The following is a 17,347-nucleotide window of genomic DNA, read 5'->3' as shown; positions in this document are numbered from 1 at the left end:
CCAGAATTACTGAAACGCCCCTCCCCACCCATCAAAGAGATCCCGATGTGGGCTCAAACCATACCTGAGTCCGAGCCACACAAATGCAAACAATGTGGGCTATTGTAACTACATCTATGTAATAAATTGAGATTAGTTATATTTAAATTTAATTCAATTTAAACCAGCATGAATTTTAACACTTTACGCACATTATTCTAAGCTTGGCCTACTGTACAATTTGTCAATAATAATAATAATTCCCAAAGTCTTATTTGAAAAAAAAAGAGCAGACATGAAATAGAAACATTTCGAGAAGTGGAATAAAGTTGTGGCATAAAATCACTTTTTTTGCATTTCATTTGATTCAAGCTCTCATTTGCCATATTTCAACGCCATCTAATGGTTGACTTCTGTTAATTATGCTCTTTGCTGTTTATTTATTTATTTATTTATTTTATGTGTGCCACATTCTTCAGTTGTGTGTGCATTATGCCCAATGAATTAATTTAATAATGCAAACCATCCCACATGTACGGTTTTCTTATTTGTTTGTTAGTTTTGCAGCTATCATATTTTAAACACATTTTGATTGCATGATCTACGTGTAGAGTTGATATTTCCACAACTCTTACTGCAACGTCAAAAACGCAAGCTTTACAGAGTGAAAACCGCACCAAATATGCGCATACGTGACGCACTTGAGTTCCAGAGGAAGACCATCGCCCTCAGGTCTTCAACTGCGACGGAAGTGGCCGGTGTTCTTTGAGCGAAAGTAGCGACTGCTTCAACGGCGATGTCGATTTGTTGATTACAACCTTGGTGCATGATTTGGGCTTTTCCATCAGCCCATGTCTCAAACCAACCCTGTGGAGTATACCTGATCAAGGAATTACCTTGTCCTCTTTTGCGCTAACCGACTGTCGGATACTTTTGGACGGTTCTACTGTATCATTTTTGTCGGGTCAGTGACAGTAGGACTCTAGTGTCATGTGCTGCGAAAGGACTGTGGCTGGCTGTCGTAGATTTAGCTAACATAGCTAACCTGTCAAGTGTGAAGGGCTTCCAAATGGGCGTAATGCCAAATGTTTGCTTAAAATGTAAACGTCCCTCATATGGTCGACTTATTCGTTTTCCTTGCCGAGGCTATAGCTGGCAATTCGAAATGTTCTTCACCTGACAAGCTAGCACTATATTATATAGGTAGGCTAGCGATGGCTAATTGGCTTGGTCGTTAGCCTGTAAATATTTACGTTTTATGTAACCTGGCTAGTTTTGTAAGCGAACTCGTGCCCTATAGTGGACGGGGATCCAAATAATGGCTGTCAATGCCTAATTTAACAAACACAGAAAATCACTCTGTGAGCACAGCAACCATATGTCTGTCATTTCATACCTTATGTTTACCCACTTAGTTCTACACTAGGAGGCTGTAAGCTTACTACTTTGTGCTTGGTGTGCCAGTGCTGGCTAGCTAATCACAAAACGTGTCTCTTGTTTTCATCGTTGCAGTTAATTACGTTACAAACATGGCCTTTTGACAATTTGCGTCCAATTCGGTCAAGTGTAGTGGCCCGTAGTGGTAATGTTATCCAGTAAATGTTTAGAAGACTGTAAACAACCCAAGCTGATGGTTTGAACATCAATATTGTCAGTCGACCTACTGAAAATGGTGTTGCTTGATTGACGTTGGAAAAATGTCAGTGACAGCTACAGCCTTAACTTGAAACGATACGTGCATGGGCCTAACAGGTGACAAGTGTGTCAACAAGAGTGACAAGATAAGACGGTGATTTTAATGTTATGTATGTAATTTTAACCATGGCGCTTACCATGTCTGCTTTTCTTTACCCTGTAGAAGCATCTGACTGTAGCTTGTGTAGTCACAGGAAGGACTGACGGGTGGCTGTTGTTGCGTTGTTTTGAACGTCAGGAACGAGGAAGTCGACCTGTCAAAGTCAAAACGAAATGTTAATTGATCTTGGGCCTGTCTTTCACACCAATAGGTGGTCCTCGCCCCAGGGAAGACCCATCCGGCCCTGCTCTGTCACGTCAGTGTAGGGGTGTGGCAGAAAACTGCGCAATCAGAAGTGGGAAAACAGGTAAATGTAGAAAAGCTTTGCTATACTTTTAGATGCCCCACATTATAAGAGCATTTTCTCTATCCATGCACTGAGATGCAGTCATGGACAACCACGACCAAGAATCTACTATCAGTATCACATACACAAAATTATTCCAAACCATATACAACAAATTCTTTATTCTACCTGTGCCCTTGATACATGTTATTTCACTAATACCTTGCTGAGAGATTATAGAATGTAGTGTCTCAGTGAGGGACTGAAGTCATGACAATGCTTACTTTACTTTATTTACTGGATTGTTCAGCCATTCAGCCAAGCTCTTGACCCTTGATCCTTATTTTTTTGTTGGGTCGTGTCGTGTTGTGTTGTGTGGGGGTCAAAGGTGGTGTCGAGCCCCATTGTGGATCCCCAACTGGAGCATCGGGAGGTGGCAGGCTCAGGCAGAGCAGCATAGCAGGGCCATGAGTGGGCAGCAGGCGGGGGCTGGGGCTGGGGCTGGTGCCGGGGCCGGCTTGCGGAGCCGTCGCGGGCGGGAGGCGGAGCGGGACCGGGAGCCGCCACTCTCATCGCTGCACCACCACCACCACCACCACCATTACCATCACCAGCAGCAGTCAGCGCCTCCGCAGCAGGGCATGGATGCCTCGTGCTGGCTGGCCCCCAGTGCCCTGCGTCGGCTGGTGGAGCTGCCGTCTCCACCGCTCTCCCGGCACCAGCTGAAGCGTCTGGAGGAGCACCGCTACAGCAGCTCGGGCCGCTCGCTGCTGGAGCCCCTAATGCAGCGCTACTGGGAGTGGCTGGTGTGCTGCATGCCCGCCTGGATCGCCCCCAACCTCATCACCATCGTGGGCCTGGCCACCAACGTCTTCACCACCCTGGTGCTCGTCTACTACTGCCCCACTGCCACAGAACAGGTGTGTGTGTGTGTGTGTGTGTGTCTGTCTGTCTGTCTGTCTGTCTGTCTGTCTGTCTGTCTGTCTGTCTGTCTGACTGACTGACTGACTTACTGACTGACTGTTTAGTTATTGGATCCCTGTACATTTGGGAAGATGCCCGAGTTGATTTTCTTGTGGTCTTGCAAACACAGTTTTGTGGTATCTGTAATGGTTACTATATTATGCTATATCACGGTAACTGATGACCGCACTTGGTATTATGGTAACTACAGTTACAGTTCAATATCTGGTTTGCAGGACTGATATTCAGTGTGTGTTGGTTCTTACTTCAGAGAACTGCCCTGCAAGCTTGTGGAGACCTGTGCTGTGAGCCTGGGTGTTTTTTTTTTTGACTTGATGATAAGTTTTTTTTAAATGTATTTATTTAATTATGACTCTCTGTGGGGTGGAGTGACGATCACTAGGATGGTGGGTGCAGTCTGACTGTCACGCCAGCGAGCTTGGCACTTTGGTGTAGCGGTCGTTGCACCAGTTCGGTACCCAAGAAGGTCTGGGTTGGAGTCCCAGTGGAGCAACTCTAGTCCCCTGCAATACACTCCTATGTTATTACATAATGTTAGGTCATGAAAGCAGTATTTGACTATTGACTATTGTTTTACTGTAGGAGGAAGGAGCTGATAGGTGTTGATAATGTGTTGGTCAACAATCAAATACTTAGTTGTCAAGTGCCAGTCTCATCAAATGTGTAATGCCAGCAGTGATTCAGCAGTTCAGTTCTAGGCCGCCATAGTTTGCTCTGAATATTACAAAATCACCCCCTGCCGTTGGCTTGCAAACTGGTGCACCTTGAGACTACATTTTAGTAGGTTAGTGTGTGTCCACTGTCCAGGGCCTAATCCTCATTACATCACATTGCATGCTTTTGAATGTATGGGAACATCTAGTAGACATATTTCTCTGTAGAAAAAGGTAATCCAAGGCAAACATACTTCTTCTAGGAAATAACTTTGTGTGTGTGATCATATTCAGAGCATCTGCTATTGTGTTCATTCCCACACATGATCTTGCGGTGAGAGTCTGCCTGTACTGAATGGCAAGGGCAAGGGTGATTAGTCTCAGGCCTGCTGGGTGGCTGGCTGGCTATTTTTGTCCTCTTTAGCACTTACAAAATTGTTGGCAGAAAGAACATCGTTTCACAGGTTTCAGCGGGAGTTGATACAGCTGAAGGGATTTCAGCCTTTCGTTGTTGTTTTTTCTTCAACAAATTACTTGCTACTTTGTTTACTCTGCTGCTGTGCTGGGCCGAGAGCCTCCGAAATACCTCAGGGCAGACTTTCTTTTCTGGACACAACCCCTTGTGGTCCCCCTCCGCTCAGGTTGCAAACACAGTCTACATCTGATACTGTAGCACCACCAGCACAAGTGAGCACCCCTATCATGTAATGCACTACGCTTAGTACGCTGGTATGGAGGGGAACACAGAAACATGGCAACTTGTTATATTTGAAGCATGGTGCATGCATGTCGGGTTTCTGTGGTCGAGCGAACTGAAGTAACCTTTTAAAGCAGCACAACAAAACAGCCTCAGCAAATGCAGAAATAATAGCATTTTTGTTTTCTGAAGTCATTTTTTGGGGGACCACCAAGCCTAAACCACTTGGAACTGTAGTTAATCTGATCTGAACGCCATGTTCCGCATCATTAGTTGGCCCAGATTTCCTGAGTTAATGGTTCTAGTTCAAGTCTCTGCCAAGCCAAGGAGACAGTTGGCATTGCCAAGCAGCGTCTAGGTGGGACTCTTGACCTTAAGGCAGGGTTCAAGTTCTCCATAGGTGTTCTCTGGGTGCTTGCCCCCTAATGTCAAAGGGGGTCTTTGCAACCAGATGACCCACAGTAAGGACCTGTAACATTTTACTTGCATCACTTGTTTTACCTCTAAAAATAACCCCATCATATGTCATACCGTACGTCAGCGCTACTACGCCCCCCCCCCCCCCCCCCCACACACACACACACATTTCCTTTGTAGGACAAAGGTTGAGGTAACGTAGGCTCCTAAATAGAGAGTGAAGCTGAAGAAAAAAAGTTCTCTAGTTTCCAGGAATGCAGCGCTTGGCTGTTCTGCACCACTTAAGTCTACTGAGATTAAACCTTATGCAACATACAACATTCTGTGCTTACTAACTGTAGTTGTTTCACACTCAAAAATCACAATATCACAAGACATGTTTGAAAATAAACTAGTAATACTCTTAAGTAGATATGTTATGAATATCTAGTTAATTAGAAAAAAGAGTAATTGTTTGGACCATGTGTAAATAAAAGCCTACTATTGTTGTAGAATATTTGGCAAGGATACCAGTGAAGATGTTCTTGAAAGTAAGTGTACACATACATTTTACCTTGAAGCATAAGCTTATCTGCAGAGTGCCTGAAATAGACTTGTCAGTTGTCACACATGAAGAATCTGATCAGGGACCAATATCTCGTGCAGAATGCTCAGTATACTTCTCACTTCTTAATTTGCATGCTTTTGAAGCTTTGCAGTTGTGGTTCAGCCTGTCCTGGAAACTGTGGTAAACAAAGTCAATATCCAGTTTTGTTCTGCTCAGAATGTGGTGTAATAGCAGCTACAATGTCTTGGCCTGCATATGTGGGGCTCCATAACTGTAACTTGCTCTAGTAAATAGTAAGTGGGCACATGTCGCATATTTTCGGTGCCCTCTTTCATGGCTTACGTAAAAGGGATTCATTCCATGCCAACTGTGTAGTTATTGGATGAACTATGACAAAATATGTTTGTATTTCCCCCATCTGAAATGTCATCCACGTTTGATGTAACTTTTATTCCTTATTTTCTGTTTATGTAATTTATGTTTACTATCATCTTGTCTTTTAATTCATTTTTTATGTACTACTAATCATGAATTTGTAAAGGGTTGTTAGTCCATGGTGTTGTTAGACCATGGTGGTACCACACTACAGTACAGTATAATAAATTGAATTGATTAGAATGACTTCATAGTGCCTATTTTCCAACATGATGTTACTGTGTTACTATTCTTTTCAAAAATATAAAAAGCTTTATAATCTTCCATGTTGCCATGATAGACAAACGCAAATGAACAAGGAAGTGATTTGATTTACAGCAGCTTTGTTGGTTCTTGACGCTGCATCATAGTAACTTGTGGTTTCCTCGTTCTCCTGCAGGCTCCGCTATGGGCTTATCTGCTGTGTGCCGTGGGCCTGTTTGTTTACCAGTCACTGGATGCCATTGATGGGAAGCAGGCCAGGCGCACCAACAGCAGTTCACCACTGGGGGAGCTGTTCGATCATGGCTGCGACTCTCTGTCCACAGGTAGGTACAGTAGGCCTCCTGCTGCCAGACACTGTCCACATATGCTGTAATAGTAAATCAATTTTATGGATGTGTTGTGTACTGTGACTGCCACCTGTGAGAGACTGAATTCACCAAGACCCACCAGGCTAACCATTATGTGTCCTTGAGCAAGATGCTTAACCCCAAAATCGGTCCTGGTGGTAGGTTGGCACCTTGCCTGGCAGCCTCCTGGACTGGGAAATATCACATTGCCTTGCACGATGCGATAGCCAGGCTAGCAGCCTCCTGCACTGTTGTGTGAATGGGTGAATGAGAGACATATGTTTTAGCCCTTTCATGCAGATGGGATTGCTAGAAATCATACTCACTATTTGCTTATACGTACATCACAGCAACATTGCCAGTGTTTCCCGCAGAATTTTTGTTAGTCAGGATGACAGGGCGTTAGAAGTATTTTTGGTTAACTTCAAAACATGGCCACTTGTGCAATAAAGTACTGGGGGAAACTGTGAGTCTCATGTAACTGATTAAGACATGGTCATAGACTCATTACGATTTTGGTGACAATAAGATTACAAAAGAGGCTCTATTCTGCAAAAGGGTTAACACACTGGGTGCTCGCAAGGTCGTCGTAGAAAGATACTATTCTGTCAATGTAGTCCAGTCCATTTAACCTCTGTGCCTCCTCCGACCAGTGACCCAGCATGTAACAGAAACAAACACCTTTCAAGAGGGGGGCGTTGAGAAGGATACAGCTGAGACGGGGGTGCTCAATTCCCATTGGGGGGCATTAGTCTATTGTATTCTTTAATATGAAGGAGGCCGTTGGCAGGCTTATGATGAGGACAAGGGGGCGCTGGCAGGCGTGTGATTGGGACAAGGGGATGTTTATTCGAAAAAGGTTGAGGACCTCTGTGCTATATAAAGACAGTCCATTCCACATTTAACCTCCATCTTGTCCACTTTGCCTCCTCCTGTGTCCAGTGTTCGTGGTCCTGGGCACCAGTATCGCCGTGCAGCTGGGCACCAACCCTGACTGGATGTTCTTCTGCTGCTTCGCGGGCATGTTCATGTTCTACTGTGCCCACTGGCAAACCTACGTCTCCGGTACCCTACGCTTTGGCATGTGAGTACGAACGCTGGGTTGGGACTTCTAGTGAACTTAAAATTATGCATTGAACTGTTGAACTTGTTTGTAAAACTGAATGTAATGTTGGATATGTAAGCATTTACTCTGTTTGTGCTTAAACATGTCTTTTATGGGGACCAAGATAGCAAGTAAAGGATTATTACAGCTGAAAAAACTGTGAGCTCCCCAACATTTGGAAAACGTGTGCTGGAAATGTTTGCTAATGTAGTTTATTGTATTCCATATCAAGCAATGACACCCTCAGTAAACTGTGATTGAAGAGCCAACTGCCCCGTTTATGTTTAGCTTATGTCATTATCTTTCTACTTCCTTTCACTTATTATTATTATCACAAGTTATATTTGGCAGAGTGTGCTTTTCTGACTCGGTCTCTTTCACACACTGGGCAGATTTGATATAACAGAGGCACAGATCTGTCTAGCCCTGTTGCAGATGCTCACGGCCATTGTTGGCCCCATGTTTTGGAACGTCACGGTAAAAGTCCAGTGCCTTTGTGACGCCGCCATCCGCCTTTTCCACTGCTTTTCGTAGAAGCAAGCAAGCTAGTCCGCTGCGTCCAACGCACAATCATACTGTTGCATGGTGGTAAAAAAGAATTTGCCTGAAATCAGAGACCTAATGTGATGTGTCCGTTTTACAAATCACTGCTCCAGTGTGTGCTGCTTGTCATGACGATGAGCATTGCCGGTGGGGGGGGGGGACAGAGTTAATTACTGTTCTAATCTAATCCATGCTCTCGATCCACTCTACTCTCCCCTGCTCCGCTCTCAGCATTGATGTGACTGAAGTGCAAATCTTCATTATTATCATGTATTTGCTGGCTGCCATTGGAGGATCAGCTTTTTGGCAGTCTCCGGTAATTTCTGTGCTTTTCTCACCAACTCTGTTAACTCTTGTTCTTAGAAAAGTAAAAAATAATTGATTTCTGAATTAATTTACTTATTTGATTTGCTCATATAGTCACTTAACAATGCCATCCTAACACTGCTTGTAGTCTGCATACCACATTGTTTGAAGACATTGAACAATGTTGCTTTATGTGTTGGTTGAAAGTGTTAAATTCTTAAACATTTACAAAAAAATCTGTTAAGCCATGTCTGTTTGATGGGTATTTGATTGTATATTCTACTTCCTTTTTTACAGATTCCTTTAATTAACATTCAAATGAAAATAGTTCCTGCCATATGCACATTTGTAGGGGTTATCTTTTCCTGTACCAATTACTTCCGGGTTATATTCACCGGGGGCGTGGGCAAAAATGGATCCACAATAGCGGTGAGTGGCTTATTCAGCCGTCCCGTCTTCACATCTGTCAATGTGTTTGCGTATGTTTACTCATAATATTGGGCTTCAGTTTGGAATATTGTCTAAAACTTCTCATTTTATCTTCTTTTAGGGAACCAGTGTCCTCTCCCCAGTCCTTCACATAGGTTCTGTAATAATCTTGGCTATGATGATATATAAAAAGTCAGCTATTCAACTCTTTGAAAAACACCCGTGTCTTTACATATTGGCATTTGGGTTTGTGTCTGCCAAGATCACTAACAAATTAGTGGTAAGTAAATAAATACATTTTTTTTAATGCCTTTGTTCTGACTCTCAGATGCTTGGATTTATATGATTTTTTACGTGTATAACACCTGCGTAACGTGTTTAGTAGTTCCCCTTGCCATTGTGTCTAGTAATATTGAAATGCTCTGCTCTGTAGTTATTATGGAGTGTGTATTAGGCTCCTCTCAGTTCGCATTCCATATGTAAGTGCCATTGCCACTGAAAACGTGCAAGGTGACATTAACACAGTGTTTGTCTAATCGTTCCTTATAAAGGCTGTTTACAACACCTGTTAAGTCTGCAAGGGTTAACACCAGTGTTGCTAACTGCTTGTTTTTTTTGTTTGTTCTGTTTTTTGTAGGTTGCTCATATGACAAAAAGTGAAATGCACCTTCATGATGTTGCGTTTCTTGGCCCTGGGCTTCTGTTCTTGGACCAGTATTTCAACAGTTTTATTGATGAATACCTGGTGTTGTGGATTGCCCTGGTAAGTTCACATTTCTGTTCACATTGTGTCCATTCGTATTCGTAAGATTTCATAGGTTCATACATTTTTATTTTCTGTTTTGTAACTGTTAAGTTCTTGCCCTATATGGGATTTGTACAATTGAGAAATTGCAGTGCCCGGTGAAACTGCATGTCTACAGGCATATCTAGCAACAACAAAAAAATCATTCGGTCAAGCAAGCCTTAGTTCTGACACTATGCCCAACTCGGTACAGGCTAACTTGTAAGCAGGAGGAACATTTATTCACCCTTTAATGAGCTACGTATCAAACCATCTATCGACTTTACAAATACAATTTTTTTAACCTCCAAGATATTTAATTGCATAGTGTGTTTTAAATATTTCACGGTATGGGAGAGAAGGGTGAACCTAAATGTTTCTTTTTTCTTCCATTGGCAGGTTCTCTCCTTCTTTGATCTGTTGCGTTACTGTGTCAGTGTTTGCAATCAGATTGCCTCCCACCTCCACATTTTCGTCTTCAAGATAAAACCACTGACCACTTCACCCATCCAGTGAGAACTCTGCTTCCAGTTATCTGATGATCCCCCCGCCCCCCTTTCTGTTGCTCTGTTTTCCTTCGTTATGATTCAGGACAGGGTAGAATAGGCACACTTAATGCAAATTAATGAATGATGATGATGAAGAAGATTTATTTCCCAGGAGGAATATGTTAGATTGTATAATTTATTTCTTCCATCACTGTTACGTGCAATCTGTGTTACTGAGTTGTCATCTCCTCACGTGTATATCGCACACAAAAAACACACACACAATATTATCTAAACACAGATGTAATTTCAACATATGTGCCCTTTAGACTTTTTTGCGCAGCAGCCTGAATGCAAGCAATGATGGAAATGTACGTTCATAGGAAGGATGTGGCTGAGCTAGGTGCTAAATTTTATTCATTTTCTAAACGTAATCTGCTTGTCATTGACTGACTAGGACTATGAAAGTGGTGTTTTAAAGCAGACACCTTCACTATGTCGGAATGGTTAATGTACTAATAGCTATGGCATGTCATGTCAGCTAAACAACTGTCACAGAATGCCACAGTCTATGTAATTAGCTGTTCTCATATCAGCGTCATTTACTTATATACTCAAAAGCTGTAAATTGATTTTCCCCCCACTGTTGATGAACAGAATGTCACGTGACAGATTTGATTCTCTATCTCTCAAGTTGATTTTTTTTAATACCTGGTAGCATCTGTTTACTTTGTGAATTTCAATTCACTTCATAAATGTTACTTTCCAAATTCATTTTCAAAGCTGTTGTAAGGCACCTACATATACCGTTCCTGCATGGATTTGTTTTTTTGTATTTTGGTTTTCAAATGCTGTACGTGTAGTTTCAACAGCAGTTACTGTATACACTTTTCAGTCACTTCACAGTGCTGCCACAAAAAAAATAGACATGTAAATATATCAAAAATTGTCCTTCCCAGCGTAATGTTTTTGAGGTAGTGGCGTGTATTCTGTTCAATCAGTGCTGCTGTAGTATTGGTCTCCAGTTATATTCCATTATACTGTATATTTTTGGTAGCACCCGCTCCCACTCATATTTATTGTTTTGTTTTATTTTGCTTTTTTTGCTTTTTAGTTTGCTTCGCGTGCCTAACTTTGTGTTGCACTACTGCTTCATGCCTAAACTACTTTAAAAAAGTAAAAAAATAGGAAAGAAAGAAATAATGTGGCAGGGCATCATTGTTACTAATATTATTTTTTAAAGGTAACATTAATTTGGTTACCCCATTGTTAAGTTATCAATTTTGCCAGTGGGAACATTTGTTGTGAAGATGAAAAGATAATATGTGATGGTCATGATGAACAAAAACAAAACAAAAGAAAAAAAATGCACTGATGTATCCCAGCATGCAGCTCTAATCACCAGAAGCGCTTTCTCTCATCTGTCGTCTGTGATATTGCATGTTATATATATTTTTGTTCGTTACTACTTTCAAGTGCAAGCCCCAAATTTTGTTCTTATTTTGTTACAAAATATTATACGAAAAATAAAATAAAAATAAACCTGCTACTTGTAGCATTATCGTCCAAATGTCCAACAACAACAAAAGTTTTTTGGCACATAGAATTATTCATTGAAAGGCAAGGTGAAGCTACAGTATATTGACTATGTCCTTTGTGTTGACGTCTTGTATTAATCTTCACATACGCACATTGCTTAGCCAGAACTATTCTAACAGGAACTTCGTGTGTCGCTTCTAACCATAGAACCATCATATGTGTAATGACATACTGACAGGACTAATTGTGATTTAAATTATTCTATTGGAAGTGAGATGACTCATGTAGAGGCATGTTTTACTTTTCTTGTCTTTTTTTTCTTGTTCTATTGTTTGCTTGCTGGTCAGTACACAAGCAATGCTTCTTATTATAACTGTTGCCTTAATTGTAGTCTTGTATTCATAACTCTCGGGTTTTCATTTTAAACTTGCACAGGCTTGTTGGTTAGTATTCCAGTGTTGGTACTAAGAATGTGCTCTTGGCCTGAATTTTCTTTTTGTAGGTGGACAAGCTCAGGTAACACTCTAGGACATTTAACTCTGTCTGCATGCACCCATCTGTGAGAGGATGATGTGACAATCCTAATCCTAACCAATAGCATAATAGTGCTGTTCTCCCTGTCCATTTGCAAATGCTGCTACCTGCCCAGTTCAGTCTGTTATTGAGCATACATTTCTGCCTCATCCATGCAATGCCTATGATATGTATCTTACTGGTGAAGGTATGAATGTTGGGTTGATCAAACTGATTGGAGAAATATGCCTGTTGCAGACCTGTACCCTGAATATCTTGGATGAAGAGTTTATATCTTAGTTACTATTGTCACACGCTGACATGACATCCACCAAGAAATAATAATAGGATTTGAAATAATTAAAAAAAATGCTTGTGTTTTTGGTGGGAACATTGGTCTAACATAGCCACGGTGACATTAACCAGCTATATTTTCATTGTAGAATTCCTCCATTTTGTGTTTTGCATGAAATGCTTGCCCATTTGTCTATTACATTCTGTAGTTGTTTATTTGGATTCTACTGTTCTTTGGACGGTTAAAAAAAAAACTCAATTAACTACAATAATTAAAATGTCTGTGGGCAAATGCCACTACAGAATGGGTTAACTCTGTCATAGTCGTAACATATTCTGTTTCTAGAGGCCAAATATTCTGTAAGGAAATAAAATTGTACATAACAAAGGTTGTTTGTTGAGTGGTCGAGTGTGTAGGGCGTTTTCACCTATGTTGTCGCCTGCGGTAGAATCTGAATCAAGAATATGGCAACATCACAGAATGTTTAGGTGTTCTCGTTAAGCCTGTTCGAATTCTGACAGGTCAAAGATAACTTGTGTGTACAGCTTTTCCTCTTAAATCAAATTACATTGTGTGCTGACTGTTTCTGGCAAACTATGACCAGCTGACTTCTCTGTCTGTTGGTTTGTAAGAATTGCTGTTCTCTCATTTTGGAATAAAAAGCACCTGTAAAAATAAAGATTGCTATATTTATGATAACACGTGGTGTAGTCTCATTTGTTACAATAACTGACCTTTATTACTTAAATGAGTTTTGATGTAATACAGAGAATAAAGTAAATAATAAATAAAGTAGTAAAGTAAATAATAATATAACAAGTAAATACTTTAAGAATAAATACAGGTCCCTCTATTTGCTCAGTAGCTATGAAAATATAGAAGTGTGATATGCAGACACTGACATCCAAGATAATCTCTGACACTTGACCATTGATCAATAAATAGTAATCAAGCAAAATTACACAAGTTATAAACACCCAGTGCTCAATGCAAAATGGAGAGTAGCTTCCCGGTGAGATCACATCAGCATGGTCTGTAGGGACTTGCGCACAGATGCAATCTCCTGTTTTTGCTGGGAAACACAAGAGTGAGGAAAGACTCATTACAGTTAGTTACACTGAAAGCTATTCTAATTTCTCCCTTCCATTCCTCTGACATCCACCCTCTTGCCTTGATGTCGCTCCTCCATGAAAAAAAAACAATAAAGTTTCCCGACTGTCATGTAGTGCAGAACAGCTTTTTGGGGATATCCCCAGTCAATATCCTATTGCAAATGGGAGAGTAACTACTGATACTGATACGCAAGAGATTCGATGATGTCAAGGCGGGAGGAAGTACAAGTAGTTGCTGCCATGGCCTACACCACATTTGTTTGGTGTTTATTCTAGTGAAAGGTTGAGTCAAAAGACAACTGTAGCTGAATGATGTTAACGGGTGCTACAATGTTAGGCTCGCCAGTCGCCACTGCTCCTTACAGAGCCACCAATACTTAGCCAGGCCATGCCCTCCTAGTGACGCAACAGCTTCAGCGTTGCTACCAGTCAGGTCAAGAGTCAATGCAAGTACTTTCTGAGTTCCCGTAAATACGGGAACTCCTCCCACTTTGTTGGGAAGCAAACAATCATTAGCAAACCAAGGGATTTGGGAAATGCCGTTTGGGAAATGTTAATTGTTATGCTCTTGGTCAGACCAAGTCTCGAAGAGATTTTAAAGTCGATGACAATCAGGCTAACCAATACTTACATTACATTACACATTGGTTTACTCTGAATCACAATAAACCAACAAAGTTTTTTTTTTTCAGCTAACAGACATGTGTGACACTGCACTGAATTTGAAACTAACGGTATACATTAAATCTGTTGCACTTGGAAGGTAAAGGTGTGACTTGTCATTAGGCCTACTCACGTTGGCCATAAGCATATTTTTCTGGAGGACGCCCATCTCCTGGCGCAAGTCATTCAGAAGCTCTCCTTGTTCCTCAACATGTGTTTTGTCCATTTCCTTCAAGCCCTTCCAACGCAAAACACCAAAAACACAAAACAATGACAAAGGCCACCACGTTGCTGGGTTTGACAAGACACTTGCATAATGGGTATAACAGCTGTGATGCAGGATTTATTCACCTTATATCTGTGGATAATCAGTTCATTAACTCAACATTTTGGCTGATACATTGTGTAGAATGCCATATACAATAAGCTGCAAATACACTTGAAATTGTTATCTGGTTTCAATGTATGGCATAAAGGACCTGAATCAAAATGATGCTGTGAGCGGAAATACAGAATGGCTACGTTTATATGACATTTTTTAATTCCGAATGAAATAGTTCCGTCGAGTTTACTTGGATCTTTCATTTAATTCTGAATTGTGAAGTGTTTACAACATGACGTTTTCAAAGCGGAATTAATCTCTATTTTGAATTAAAATGAGTTAATTCTGAATTAAATGTCTCATGTAAATGTAGCCAATGGCGATGTAATAATCATAGGCCTATATGTTGTGTAATTGCTTAACAATATGATAAATTGCCCGTGGTGGTCTACATTCAGGCCGGATTAAGACAGCCTCTGGCCCCTAGGCTACAGGTTGCTGTGGGGCCCTCCTGAAGGTGGGGGCCCCTAGGCTGCAGCCACAATCTAGCCTGTGCATTAATCCGGCCCTGTCTACGTTGAGCGTACATATAGACACTGATAGGATAAAATAATACAGTAATTGTCACAGAAATTGACCAAGGAACAATATACTGTGCAGTATTTACCTTTGTGTACTGTTCCAAAAGTTGTTTGAGTGTCTTCAGTCTCTGGCCCTGAGCTGCCTTCATGTGTTGAAACATCTTCTGCTGCTGATGGAACATGCTCTGAAAAAGACCACACAGATTTACTCTCCAAGGCGGCCTATAGAATGGTGGAGAGAGGGCATAGCCTGTGTGTGTGTGTGTGTGTGTGTGTGTGTGTGTGTGTGTGTGTGTGTGTGTGTGTGTGTGTGTGTGTGTGTGTGTGTGTGTGTGTGTGTGCATCAATGTGTCTTACTTCAAGCTTTTCATCCATGTCTTTGGTCTTATTCAAATCCACTTTCCACTGCTGAAACACTGCATTGAACTGAGAGTTATAATCTTCTGTAATACGACTCCTGGAAGACAACAGAGCTTATTTTTCACCACAACATAATGGTTTAAAAAAGTTACTCTTTTTCTTTAAAGGGACACTGTGTGAGATTTTTTGTTGTTTATTTCCAGAATTCTTGCTGTCCATTCACTAATGTTACCTTTTTCATGAATACTTACCACCAGCATCAAATTCTAAGTATTCATTATGACTGGAAAAAAAAAATCACTTTTCATACATGAAAAGGGGGACCTTCTCCATGGTCCGCCATTTTGAATTTCCATAAATAGCCATTTTTAGCTGCAAAAATGACTGTAATTGGACCATACTAGGAAATATTTGTTTATTACTTAGAATAACTTTCATGCAAAGATCAATTTTGGCAATTGGCAGCCCAATTTCAATGACCAGTATAGTTGCAGTACCTTTTTTGACAATTTCCTGCACAGTGTCCCTTTAAAAAAAAAAAAACAAAAAAAAAAAACACATTTTAAAAACAAGCAGGCCTACATGTAGGCCTATGCTTGTCATTCCTCACCTGTCTTTCTGCTGGTTCTGCCACATCTTAGACATTTTCTGACTGCTGTTTTTTAACGTTGAACTTGTGAAGTTATTAAACTGTTTCCTCTTGGCGATAAAAGCCTTGTTTACATCAGCTGTCAAAAACAAAAAAGTGCAGTAAAAGTGTAGCATGAGAGATGATAGTATGACAAAGATTCAATGTTTTTGGGTAGGTGTGTGGCATTTCTTGTGGCCTACCTCCAAATTGGTGAATCATGTTCCTAAAGGAATCCCTGTGGGTGGTTAAAAAAATAAATTGAATGAAACTGTGCAGTAGCTTTAATACAGGCATTGGACAAACAAATATTAGTTTGTATAACAAAACGTGTTCTTACTTAGGCAGCAATTCTTCCTCTGAGTCTGTGTGTTTGTTTCTCTTGCATTTGCTTACTGTGGTATCTATGAGTAGACAACAGCAGTGACACTTCAAACATGATATAAACATAGTAGGCCTGAGGTGCAACTTGGATATTTATTAGCGTGACTTACCATTTTCACCCAGGAGAGACCGCTTCGATGCCATGGCAGAAATGTGGTATGCAGTAGTTGATGTGAATTTACACTTCAATTAAGGTAGATTGTTTTCAACGTTTTGACAAGATCCTGAAATGAAATGGTAGATGAAAAGCTCAGGTCTGACGAGCTGTCAAAAAATGTGGCTAAATAACGCCACCTAAAGGCAACGAACATACAAATTCCACAGGTGTAGGCCTAGTTTTTTTCTGTATGATACACTAGGGCCTACGTCGACATCGAGATCATGATTTAAAACACATATTGAGTAGGCCTATCTGTGACACTTTAATAAAAAATAATAACTTACCCTTGGCGATGTAGGACAAACTAATAAACTTTGATTTCTGTTTAGAAAATAACGTTAATCTAGAACCGAACGCTGGCGAAAACTATTCGGCCACGTGAAAGTTGATGTATTGATGTTCGAATTCACGCGCAGAGTGTAATGAGCTGAAATTAGATTTAGGCTACGTTCCACACACTACAGCCTGCTAGTTTATTTTGGCCTACATTTTACCATATTATAGCCTAACGCGGCTCTGAAACTGAGCTACGTTGCCATAGCGAGGCCCATGGTGGTGGGTGGACTTCATTCATTGAATGATTCTAATGATGAATACCAGTCGGACACATTTTTGCATTGCATTTTGCATAGGCTAATATTGATTTGTGAAAGTGTAGATTATGGTGATAGCCATATGGTTCCAAACATTGTTACTCCAACCTCTAGTTTAACAGGAGCCAGCAAATGCTGCCAGGCCAACTGATCGAGCTGTTCAAACAGGGATTTTGTTGCAAAATTAATCCTGAGGTG

General features: G+C 40.9%; 2 protein-coding genes across 3 annotated transcripts; one reads left to right on the top strand and one right to left on the bottom strand.

Annotated features, from left to right (window-relative positions):
• Nucleotides 1-699: 699 nt before the first annotated feature.
• cept1b (choline/ethanolamine phosphotransferase 1b) lies at nucleotides 700-10,863 on the top strand. Of its 2 annotated transcripts, none has more exons than XM_063215968.1 (10): nucleotides 700-943; nucleotides 1,986-2,081; nucleotides 2,449-2,980; nucleotides 6,173-6,320; nucleotides 7,287-7,428; nucleotides 7,842-7,926; nucleotides 8,596-8,727; nucleotides 8,849-9,007; nucleotides 9,365-9,490; nucleotides 9,911-10,863. In XM_063215968.1, the coding sequence occupies exons 3-10, from the start codon at nucleotides 2,528-2,530 to the stop codon at nucleotides 10,025-10,027; spliced, it is 1,362 nt and encodes a 453-aa protein (XP_063072038.1). In that variant the 5' UTR covers nucleotides 700-943; nucleotides 1,986-2,081; nucleotides 2,449-2,527; the 3' UTR covers nucleotides 10,028-10,863. The 2 variants fall into 2 exon arrangements, with proteins under 2 accessions (XP_063072038.1, XP_063072037.1); XM_063215967.1 differs by lacking the exon at nucleotides 7,842-7,926 and adding an exon at nucleotides 8,224-8,308 and having other exon boundaries at nucleotides 701-943.
• A 1,560-nt stretch (nucleotides 10,864-12,423) lies between these two features.
• Nucleotides 12,424-16,950, bottom strand: LOC134462769 (synaptonemal complex protein 3-like). Its single transcript, XM_063215969.1, has 9 exons — nucleotides 16,841-16,950; nucleotides 16,507-16,620; nucleotides 16,353-16,416; nucleotides 16,216-16,250; nucleotides 15,995-16,112; nucleotides 15,382-15,481; nucleotides 15,111-15,209; nucleotides 14,255-14,359; nucleotides 12,424-13,418 (listed from the first exon to the last, which is right to left on the bottom strand). Exons 2-9 carry the CDS (start codon nucleotides 16,538-16,540, stop codon nucleotides 13,365-13,367), a joined length of 609 nt encoding a protein of 202 aa, XP_063072039.1. The 5' UTR covers nucleotides 16,541-16,620; nucleotides 16,841-16,950; the 3' UTR covers nucleotides 12,424-13,364.
• Between the last annotated feature and the right edge of the window lie 397 nt (nucleotides 16,951-17,347).

Source organism: Engraulis encrasicolus, chromosome 14 (genome assembly GCF_034702125.1).
Source record: "Engraulis encrasicolus isolate BLACKSEA-1 chromosome 14, IST_EnEncr_1.0, whole genome shotgun sequence".
NCBI classification, from domain to species: Eukaryota; Metazoa; Chordata; class Actinopteri; order Clupeiformes; family Engraulidae; genus Engraulis; species Engraulis encrasicolus.
This window is presented reverse-complemented; position numbering and strand designations above follow the sequence as displayed.